Source organism: Pseudophryne corroboree, chromosome 8, assembly GCF_028390025.1.
Source record: "Pseudophryne corroboree isolate aPseCor3 chromosome 8, aPseCor3.hap2, whole genome shotgun sequence".
In the NCBI taxonomy this organism is placed as follows: domain Eukaryota; kingdom Metazoa; phylum Chordata; class Amphibia; order Anura; family Myobatrachidae; genus Pseudophryne; species Pseudophryne corroboree.
This window is the reverse complement of record NC_086451.1, coordinates 110,482,026-110,493,644: the sequence shown is the minus strand read 5'-3', so window position 1 is coordinate 110,493,644 and position 11,619 is coordinate 110,482,026. Positions and strand designations below refer to the sequence as shown.

The following is an 11,619-nucleotide window of genomic DNA, read 5'->3' as shown; positions in this document are numbered from 1 at the left end:
CACGGTTAGGTGGTATATACAATTATGGACGGGCTGCCGAGTGCCGACACAGAGGTAGCCACAGCCGTGAACTACCGCACTGTACTGTGTCTGCTGCTAATATATAGACTGGTTGATAAAGAGATAGTATACTCGTAACTAGTATGTATGTATAAAGAAAGAAAAAAAAACCACGGTTAGGTGGTATATACAATTATGGACGGGCTGCCGAGTGCCGACACAGAGGTAGCCACAGCCGTGAACTACCGCACTGTACTGTGTCTGCTGCTAATATAGACTGGTTGATAAAGAGATAGTATACTACTAATATTATATACTGGTGGTCAGGTCACTGGTCACTAGTCACACTGGCAGTGGCACTCCTGCAGCAAAAGTGTGCACTGTTTAATTTTAATATAATATTATGTACTCCTGGCTCCTGCTATAACCTATAACTGGCACTGCAGTAGTGCTCCCCAGTCTTCCCCACAATTATAAGCTGTGTGAGCTGAGCAGTCAGACAGATATATAATATATATAGATGATGCAGCACACTGGCCTGAGCCTGAGCAGTGCACACAGATATGGTATGTGACTGACTGAGTCACTGTGTGTATCGCTTTTTTCAGGCAGAGAACGGATATATTAAATAAACTGCACTGTGTGTCTGGTGGTCACTCACTATATAATATATTATGTACTCCTGGCTCCTGCTATAACCTATAACTGGCACTGCAGTAGTGCTCCCCAGTCTCCCCCACAATTATAAGCTGTGTGAGCTGAGCAGTCAGACAGATATATATAATATTATATATAGATAGATAATAGATGATGCAGCACACTGGCCTGAGCCTGAGCAGTGCACACAGATATGGTATGTGACTGAGTCACTGTGTGCTGTGTATCGCTTTTTTCAGGCAGAGAACGGATTATAAATAAAAGTGGTGGTCACTGGTCACTATCAGCAAAACTCTGCACTGTACAGTGTACACTACTGAGTATGCTCCCCAAAATTAGTGAATCAAGTGTCTCTCTAATCTATTCTAATTCTAAACGGAGAGGACGCCAGCCACGTCCTCTCCCTATCAATCTCAATGCACGTGTGAAAATGGCGGCGACGCGCGGCTCCTTATATAGAATCCGAGTCTCGCGATAGAATCCGAGCCTCGCGAGAATCCGACAGCGTCATGATGACGTTCGGGCGCGCTCGGGTTAACCGAGCAAGGCGGGAAGATCCGAGTCGCTCGGACCCGTGAAAAAAAACATGAAGTTCTGGCGGGTTCGGATTCAGAGAAACCGAACCCGCTCATCTCTAGTGCAAAGATGTATATTTAATAAGTTAAATAAAGGCTAAAAACTAAATGATTAATGAAAACACATATACAATATTGACCATGTTATTTAGACCTGACAATAGTCCGCAGTGTTTAATAATTACTGATAGTGCACTTGGAAACCATAGTCCAGATTCCTCTTTGTATTAGAGCTCCGCCTCCATTTTGCTTATGAATAAATTATGTAAAGAGCCAGGTTCTGTAAATGAGCTTAATAGCATGAATGGATGTGGATATGAATGGCTGTAGTGGGACACAGGCTGCAGTGCTCAGCCAGTGCTGTGCCCGACCTCCCCCACCTCCGCACACAATATCTTACCGCTAGATGTATTTCATCCGCCCCATGCACTGCGTGCTCGGTCTGGTCTCCGGCTTGGTATATGTGATTAATGTAGATCCGTCATTTGTGGGGGGAGAACACGGCTGTCGCTCCACTGCAGGCCATGTGTGTGGTCCGGCACAGAAATGCTTGTAAGGGCTCCAATAGCATTGGAAGTGTCTGCCAAAAGTCCTTGACGCGTTTCTCCACCATCACACACAGGCAGTTTCCAGGGCTGTCCTAACAGCAGTGTAGGCCCCTGGGCAAAGCAATGCACTGGGGCCCCTATCCATCCTCTCGTGGCGGGGGTGGGGAATGCTATTAGTGGCAGTTGTGATGTCCCACAGGCAGTAGGGGGTGTTCTATCTTCCGCTCAGCATGCAGGGCGTGGAGCAGTAATTTCTGCTAATTTCTCCTTTAGAGCATGGCTTTGGCGGGGGGGTTAGTGAGATGGTGCAGAAGGGAGAACACTAAAATGCAGAAGGGGCATTGGGCTGAATGAAGGGCCCCTGGTACATGACTTCCAGGGTGGTAGGGGGTGCCAATGACCCCTCCACTGCTTCCCCCGATCAGCTCTTGCCACTGGCATCTTCAGGATTTCTCCCCCTTTGTGTCCTCTCCTCCCGCAGAAAGTCAGCTGTTGCTGCTGTAGTAGAGCTCTCTCCTCCCCTTCTATTATCTAGTATATTAGTAACGAGATGTGCTAGTCTGTAACCATGTTACATGTATAACCCCTATGGACATTGCTGTGCAGCTCTGGCATGCTATATAAGTAAGCTGCCTACTGGCTCCCAGGCCTCAGACACATCCCCTCTTACCCCTGATAACATACACACAGGTGCAGCACAGGGGGCAGTAAGGGTTATACTCACCCTCATAACGGCTGAGGATTGCCCTGTGTATGCATCAGTGATAACCAACATAAACCTTACATAAAATGACGACACGGAGACATGAATTTGGCAGAAACTGTTATCTATTTATTTAAATGAGCTTTAAAGGCATAAACCTAGCCGAGCAGAAGACATGAGCGGCCAGCTACGCGATCCTTGCGCCTATCACCCAGCAAACCTATAAGGGACGGAAAGAACTAGAGAAAAAGCTCAGATTGACATGGAAAATAGAAACAGTTCTGTTGGAAACATAATGAAATGAGGATCTGCCAAAAAGAAAAAACATAGCATGGAAATTCCATGTAAACGAGCTTCAGGCCAATCGAAGCAACATATAGATACAATAGGATAGGAGGTAAAACAAATAAATGGGGGGGGGCGGGGGGTCACACAAGTAAACTCGGCTAGAGGTAAAACTTAAAACCTGCTGAGGGACATATAATTAAAATCCAATTAGCCAAATCAAGTATAATTAAGCCGAATAAAGTCCGTCAGTCCAGGTAAAAATTGTCAAATCCCTCTAAACTCCCACTGTCAACAGTGACGAGTAGCTAATCCCCGAGTAGGGAGGACAGGGGGAGACATACAAGACCAACAAACAGCGCAACAAATCCTGCATGCGCCTAAACGCAGCTAAGCCCTGCACAAGCTATCTAAACCCGCCGGAGCTTAGCCAATTGCACCTAACCGCCTCTTGTCTAGCATACTTAGCAGAACGCTTCTATGCCCTGACCGCGCTAGTAGCAGAAGGTGACAGTGAAGAGGAGGGAGAAGATCTATCATCATCGTCTGACTCCCCTGGGCCTTGTCTCAGAGCCAGATAAAGGCTACGGGGGTCAGGGAAACTTAAGTCAAGGGGGCGCCCTGAGGACTATGGGCTATTTGTGATCCAACCGCAAAAATTACTAAAAGGATGCGGGCCCATGCACAATGCCTGTCCTGCGCATACACCCGCATTTCCTGCAGGCACCAGTAGAAAATGCGAACGCCTCTGCCTGTCAATCAGGCAGAGGATGTTTGCGTGAGGGTGTGGGCAGCAACGCTCCAATTCCTAGGTGGAGACGGAGCGCTGTGGGGTCACGGCGGCGCAAACGGGGTGTGTGGCGGGGGCGTGATAGGGGCAGCAGCTGCAGCAATCAGAATAATGTCGGCGGGGCTGACTGGGAGACTACCCCATTTTTTGCGATCAAGCAGAAATTGCTGTGCGATCGGAATTTCTACTTGCTCAAGAGGGGGGGGCAGCATGCTGGGCGTCTTTGCCCTGCGATGGGCGGCCCACAGCATGCGATCATGAGGATTGCAAATTCTGCTACTTAGGGGGGTAGTCAATTGTAGTCAGAACTGTCGTTTTATCGGAAAGATGGCAGTTTCTGACTTTTTTTGGTCGAAAACTGTTCCGACCTATTCAATTCCGTGGATCGGCGAAATAGATGCGGATCCACGTGTTTTGTCGGAAGCGCGGCCAGATCCAACAGGTTTTAGCCCTGTTTCCGACAATGTCAATCCGAGTGTGTAGCATACCTACACACACACACATATAGCATGCATCCAAACACATACATACATACATACATACATACATACACAAAACATACCTACACACACAGCATACCTAAAGACACACACAGCATACATACACACACACACACAGCTTACATACATACACACAGCATACATACATACATAGCATTCTTACACACAACACATGCAGCATACATAAACACACACACACACACACACACACACACACACCCCCACACACACAAACAAACAGGTATCATGCATACATACATACATAGACATACCTACAAACAAAAACACACAGCATACACACACATAGCATACACACACACACACACAGCATACATACATACATACATACATACATACATACATACATACTGCATACCTACAAACACACACACACACACACACGCATACACACACAAAATACAAAATTAACCAAAAGAGGAGGAGGAGGAGAGTCACTGCCGGAGTCCATGTGAGCTGAGCTGCTGTTGCACATGCTCAGTAGCTCCTGGCCTCAGCTGTGAGGGTGCAATGTATACAATGCAGGGAGCTCTGTCGATCAAAGCTCTCTGATTGTGCCTGGGGGTGGCCCCGGTCGCTGCAGAGATGGAGACAAGGCTGTCTCCATCTCTGAAAAACAAAATTGGTCCAGCATGGGGGCCACCTGAGAGGCGAGGGGGCCAGGGGTAACGTATCCCCTGGGCCCTCTTTAATCTGGCTCTGCCTCACCTGTAGTCTCGGGTTGACCAGTCACCAACGCCTCCGCCAAGAAAACAGCTTCACCCTCTTTCAGCTCTTCATCAAACTCTGATAAATAAGTTAAAGCCACCCCCGAAGCTGAAGCTATGGAGGCGGGCAAAAGGGAGGAGAAACCACAGCAGGCGCCCTAGTATACTCTGCTGTAGCCAATCAGCGCTCTTTGCGTCATAAGCCCCGGCCATCTGACATCAGATGCAGGGCAGGAGCCGAAGAATACTATAAACAATTCCTCCTAAGGCGCTGCACAATGAAGCAGCACGAGACAGTACAAAATAGGTCACCAACCTATAACAACATATGGAAAACACAAGGGTATACAACCTCACTTGCGCTTTAAAATGTTCCAACCTTTTGTTGATCCTCAATGTGGTGATTTCACAATAGAGTCAAACGATGTAATGTCTGATAGTAATCACATAGAAACAAGAAAATCACACAATAGTGTAACACTGTAAATAAACACAGCTCCACCAGTCGGTGATACAAGGAAGGGAAGAGTGTGTGGATAGTCCCAATCCAATTATAAGTATCTCATTCCTTTACGTCGACACCCAAAGTGGTGATAGATGCAAACTTCAGCAGATTTTACATGTATGCTAACTTGTAACAAATAGATGCAAAGCACATAAAGGTTTCTTTGGACTTCTATAGTCCCTATGGCTGGATAATAATAGGGACTGATGTCTCTCATAACATATATATGGAACCAGAATGAACCATATTAAAATCCCAAAGTATTTATTAGAAGTGATAAATACATACAATTGGACAAGACAACCATACCATAATGATCTTATATACAATCCACTGGAAGATGTAACGTTTGTTTGAAGAAACCCCCTGTAGGATTGGCAGGAGCTTGGGAAGGGGCAACACTCTGGGGGTGTGCCTAGCATTTCTAGAGATGCTGGGCTGCTCCTGCTGGGAGCCGAAGATAACGGACGGCATGGAAGAAAGAAGAAAGGATCACGGCAGCCGGAGAGTGAAGAGGACGTTGCAGGAGCAGTTCCTAAGGCCGCAGAAAAGGCATGAATATGCTGCCATCCAGCGCCGGCAGAACAAGGAGAAGGGGCGGCCAAAGACAGAAGTTGAGGACTGGGAAGCGCTTCTCCAGCGGGGCAGGTAGGACCTCAGGTGCGCATGTCTTCCCCATTTCCACTAGACCACCAGGGATCAGGCATTAGGCCCGTGGAGTCAAATCAGACTCTAGGCCTGTGGCACATTAGGCGGGTCCTTTGGCCCCGTGCACAGAGGTCGGGCACTAGGCCTGTGGCTCAGTTCAGGCTTAGACATGTGGGCATGTCAGAGGGCACTAGGCCCTATCAGATAAGTGTGGCCCCTGCGCATTAGGCCCACATTACCCAATCTGCCCCATGGTAGGCGGGCTCTAGGCCCGTTGCTGAAAGTCAGACCTGAGGCCTGTAGCCAGTTAGGGGGTACTAAGCCCTATTAGTTTGAGACCCCACAAGTAGGCAGGCCCATAGGCCTGAACCGCATATAAGGAGTGATGCTGGGTTCTTGGCCCAGGTCACCGTAAAGGACACTGTAAAGGGGAGGAGTCAGGATAAATAAATAAACTCCCCCCCTAAAAGTAAAGTCTAGAGCCGCCCCTGCATCGCAGCCAAGATGATTGGATGGAGGCCAGCCCTGCCACTGCATGTAGAGACAGCCCAACCCATCTCACAGCCAAGCGACGCCGATCTGATCTGGACCTGGACACAGAAGTAATGTAAGCAAACTTGAGAATGACGTTGCCTGCAGCCACCTCATTGCTTTTATCTATTGCCTCCCCAAGCACCCACTTTCTCCATGCCACCCACTCGCTACCACTCAGTGTCACCCACATTCATCCTGTCATTCTCTCCCTGTTACTGTCACCCTCTCCCTGTCATCCACTATCTCCATGCCACTCTCTCCCTGTCACTATCACCCTGTCATCCTCTCCCTGATACTATCACCCTGTCACCCTCTCCCTGTCACCCATTATCTCCATGCCACTCTCTCCCTGTCTCTATCACCCTGTCGCCCTCTCCCTTTCACCAACTATCATAATGCCACCCTCTCCCTGCCACTCACTATTACCCTGTCACCATTTCCTTGCCACTCACCATCACCCTGTCACCCTCTCCCTGCTGCTCACCATCACCCTGTCACCCTCTCCCTGCCGCTCACCGTCACCCTGTCACCCTCTCCCTGCCATCCACCATCACCCTGTCACCCTCTCCCTGCCACTGACCATCACCCTGTCACCCTCTCCCTGCCACTGACCATCACCCTGTCACCCTCTCCCTGCCACTCGCCATCACCCGGTCACCCTCTCCCTGCCACTCACTATCTCCATGCCACCCTCTCCCTGTCTGTCACTATCTCCCTGTCACCAACTGTCTTCTTCTCACCCACTATCTCCCTGTCACCCTCTGCCTTCTGCTATAACCAACCCACTGCCTCTCCGTCACCCTCTACCTCTCCTCTTTTCAGTCTGCCTTCCTCTGTCACCCTATGCTCCTCCCTATCACCCTCTGCCTACCCCTGTCACACTTTGATTTCCAATGTCTCCCTCTACATCTTCCCGTCACCCACAGCCTCTCCCCGCTGTCACCCACTGCATCTCCCGTAGGGCGGAGAAGAGGGGCCCAGAGCATATTTTTGCACCTGGGCCCACCACTCTCAAGTTCCGCCGCTGATGTCGGACCCATTTTTTTGACGTAAAGAGGCCTGAGGGTTACTCAGATGACCGATGTTCATGCAGATGGTACAATGCTTAGAACAGCAGTGGATCAGAGAAGCCATCAGGCGATGTCTGTTTGTACAAGACGCCTCCTTTGCCATTACTATGTTTTCATTCAGCAGCTGCCTTCATAGACGCAGCTACTGTATGATCTGCATCCATCTCTAAATCAGGCCCTGGTGGATTCCGTGCGCATGGCATCTATGCTATGCAGAGCAGGGGTGAGAGTGCTCCCCCAAACTCCCCCCCCCCCCCCTCCCTCCACCCATGAACAGTGTGCACCATGGGTGGGGCAGCCAGACAGTTCCCGAAAAGCGGACCTATCCTGTCCAAAGTAGGACGGCTGTGGGGTATGCATAGAATATCCACAGAGCCACACATAAGATGACCACTGGCCGGTAGGAGCACAGTGAGCCTGATTCATATGTGGACGGAGCTATCGCGCTGCTTACATGGAAGCAGGCCGAGTGACCCAAGGAGTCACGGAAGTCAGCCACCTCATCTACTATGAAGGGGCCAGGAAATCTCCAACCTCAGACGGAGATCCTAACCCCATCGCTCCCCAACAACGGCGGCGACACAAATCCATTTAGAGAAACAGAGGCTTTTACCGCCCGTTCCCCGTCCTCGCGCGGCATCAGACCGTCAATCACTGAATATCTAATACCATAGTATGACCAACGCCATAGACCTGTACTGCACATGCATGGATCCGGCACATGTGCAAGGTACCGAACATCAGTACTTGACTGCATGTTCCGCTACAGCGTCGTGACCTAAATCAGGCCCAGTGTGGTGATGGAGTCTGTGGATATGTCCAGCCTAGGCCGCAGGAGGGTGGTAGGAGTACAGGAGATATAGCCGTTGTCTGATGGAACTGGATAGAGTGGAGGAGATGGTATGGAGAGGAGAGAAGATGGTGATTTAGATCTTCCTCTTCCTGCCATACTCAGGAGATCCAAAACACGATCGGCCTCGGGATGCACTCTCTGCGGCACACAGGACAGCTGAGATTTGTTTCAAGCCACTGTGATATGCAGGTTGGATGGTACCTGTGGCTGCAGGGCAGGACAATCACTCGCTCCCCTTCTTCGTACTCCATCAGACAGATAACACACGATTGTGTTGCTTCCTCTGCAGTAATGGTCATTGGCACTCCGTAGAGCTCTTCCAAGATGGCCAGGAGATTCTCCTCGTCAATCTCTATCATCATGGCCGGGAGATTCTGCACGTTGATCTCAATCATCATGGATGGAAGACTCTGCTCATTCTCAGCTGGTTGCTGGGAGCTTGGACCAGGGCGAGGATCTGAGTTTGGTCTGTCCGTTGTTGCTACCGGAGGAGTAGGAAGAGGAGAGCGGCTTCGGTGTCTGTGCTCCCTCTGAGGTCTCTGTAGCCAAGATGTTTCTCCGCTGCTTGGATGTTCCTGGGTGTTCTGACCAGCTCTTCTTGCACCTCTGCGTCGCTCAGACCGCAGCCTCTCCTCAAACACTGTCTGGGATGACTCATCTGAAAAGATATACCTTTATATAGTAGCCATAATAATTACCTATAGATAACATGGACCAATCAATTGTTGATCAATAACTTGAGTTACAATAATAATAATACAAATATAATAATATTTTGATATATCATTGATAGTGTTACACTATAGGAGGCTGACAGAATAAGAGTTGTTTAATTTATTGTAGTTATTTTTTTCCATAGTTAACAAAAGTGACAAGAGGGGAAATGAGAGGTAACAGGCGGAGGGGAATGGGGGGAAGGGAGAAAGAAGAGTGTTGGTAGGGGTGCAGGCAGGAAGGGAGAAGGAAGGGGGAGAGCTGGCATGACAACTCATTAAGAAAGTGATAAAATATCAGACTTAAGTAGTGGATATAGTGGAGGAGGCCTCGTTGTGACAAACCCAAGGTGCCCAAATATATGCTAACTGGCTGGGGTGGTCAGGCAGGACGCTAGTAATGTATTCCAGGTGTAGATTTTCTAAATAGAGTTGAATAAAGCAGAGAAGGGAGGCAGCGCTGGATGTTTCTAATGAGCAGCAGCAGTACAATTAGCTGCATTTAGCTGCATGAGTGAGTACTGCTGTGTGTGTCTGCAGTGGAGTAGGGAATGGTAATACCAGTGAGTGTAACATTCAGACGATCAGTCGCTGACCAGAACCCTGTAATTCTCAGACAGAACCACCATAAGTATCCCAAGGAGCCCCTATAATATCTATGAGTGGTCGGAGGGAAAATAAATGAGAAGGCACCAGAGGAACGAGTGCGGCTCAGATTGGAGATTGGGCTATTTGTGAGGGTGTATTAGTGGAAGTAGAATATGTGTGAGGGAAATAAAGAGATGGGAATAAGGGTGTGAGAGCTGTGGGAGAGTCTGGTATATCCTGTAAGGAGCTATATAAATGGGTAGCAGAAAGGGAAAAACACTTTTTAAAAAACATATATAAAAAAACTGAACTACACAATTATCTGCAAAATGCCAAATTGCCCTAATTTATTGCTGGTGTATGGGGGTCACATCTCCAACTGCGACCTACATGGTACCCAGGGTTATATAACATGGGGTGATATTTAACGGTGCTTGGGGAGAGATATAGTAGCAGCCTGTAACATGGCTGATTGGCTGGTACTTTATCTCTATCCACTATATCACTTTAAGTCTAAGGCTTGGTATATCTCCCCCTCTGACTGTAAAATGACAGTTAGTAGCTGATTGGTTGGTACATTGGGGTCTATGTATAAAGCCTGAGATAAAGTGCATAGCGATAAAGTACCAGTGAATCAGCTCCTAACTGACATGTTATAAGCTGTGTTTTAGAAATGACAGCTGGTTGGTTGGTAGTTTATCTCCATTCACTTTATCTCTCTCCAAGTCTTAGTACATAGACCTTTTATCTCTCTCCAAACTTTCATGAATCTCCCACAAAGCATAAAAGACAAGATATATAATTAATGTGCAGCTAATACCAACTGCCGCCCGCATGCCACACAAGGTGAGAGGACATAGCGGAGATTTATCACAGCTTGTAGAAAGGTAATGTGGGGAGAGATAAAGTACCAGACAGTCAGCTCCTAACTGTCATGCTTGGTACTTCATCTCTCTCCAATCTTTGATAAATCTGCCCCTTATATTGGAATCACTGCCCCAAAAATATCTCTCTTACCATGATCTCCTTGACGGCTCCAGGTTCGCTGGTCCTCCAGGAGCCGTCTCAGCTCTCTCCGGCTCATCTCCTCTCCAGATGTTCAATAAATCCACCAAATAGAAAAAATAAATTAAAAAAAATGTTCAGGAAAATCACAGATTTTATTGTGCTCTGAACAACAAGATAATCGCTGGAAGTATAACACTAGCTGCCAAAGCACACTAGCTCGCTCTTCCAAGGCAAGACTATAGTATCAGCCACCAGAGCTTCAACTGTCAACTGCCACTGATGCTGCTGTGCGCTGGGCTCTTATACCTGTCCATAGATAAAATGGCCGACCTGCCCGCATCACTCACTGCAGTCAAGCGGCCATATTTCTTACTGGCATGGAGAAAACCAGCTACTGAGTATCTGTATTATCATGAATTTTACTGCTGACTAGGTTACACAATATTTCTACAAACTTTCCAATGAAGCCCCACCCACTACCCCATAAGCACCACCCCCTGTGCGGTCACAGATTGGGACTTTTGGATGCAATAGTGACAGTGGACTGGTATGTCTCATGGTAAATTCTCATCTCTGTCCCATTGCTATCACAGCTTCCCCTGAAATCTGCTCCATCCCAAATCATTGCTCAACAGTCTGCAACGCACTAATCCATAGGCCCCAATTATTAATGTAATAATTTCCATATTATTTCTTATTTTCTGCAGCATTGCTTAAAAATCCTGTGGCCATGGCCAGGAGACTGAGAACGCTACTTTGTGATACATCGTCCGTGATCTCTAAGACACATTTTTACAAAAATGTTGCAAATAATCTAATGTCTATAGAACATCTCTAGTCAATGTTGTAGTGACTGAATACATTAACAGGGTTCGCCTATTAGATATGGAATAAAAGACCCTACAGGAGAATATGAA

General features: G+C 47.9%; 1 protein-coding gene across 1 annotated transcript; it reads right to left on the bottom strand.

Moving 5' to 3' along the window:
* Positions 1-2,650: 2,650 nt before the first annotated feature.
* LOC134948693 (RING finger protein 11-like) lies at positions 2,651-10,987 on the bottom strand. Its single transcript, XM_063936858.1, has 2 exons — positions 10,712-10,987; positions 2,651-9,051 (listed from the first exon to the last, which is right to left on the bottom strand). Exons 1-2 carry the CDS (start codon positions 10,776-10,778, stop codon positions 8,492-8,494), a joined length of 627 nt encoding a protein of 208 aa, XP_063792928.1. The 5' UTR covers positions 10,779-10,987; the 3' UTR covers positions 2,651-8,491.
* Positions 10,988-11,619: the final 632 nt, after the last annotated feature.

Bases quoted from the DNA above. Each gene is read 5' to 3' on its own strand.
- LOC134948693 (XM_063936858.1), bottom strand. From the start codon at position 10,778: ATGAGCCGGAGAGAGCTGAGACGGCTCCTGGAGGACCAGCGAACCTGG. The intron at 9,052-10,711 runs GTAAGAGAGATA...ATATCTTTTCAG, and splicing joins GAGCCGTCAAGGAGATCATG to ATGAGTCATCCCAGACAGTG.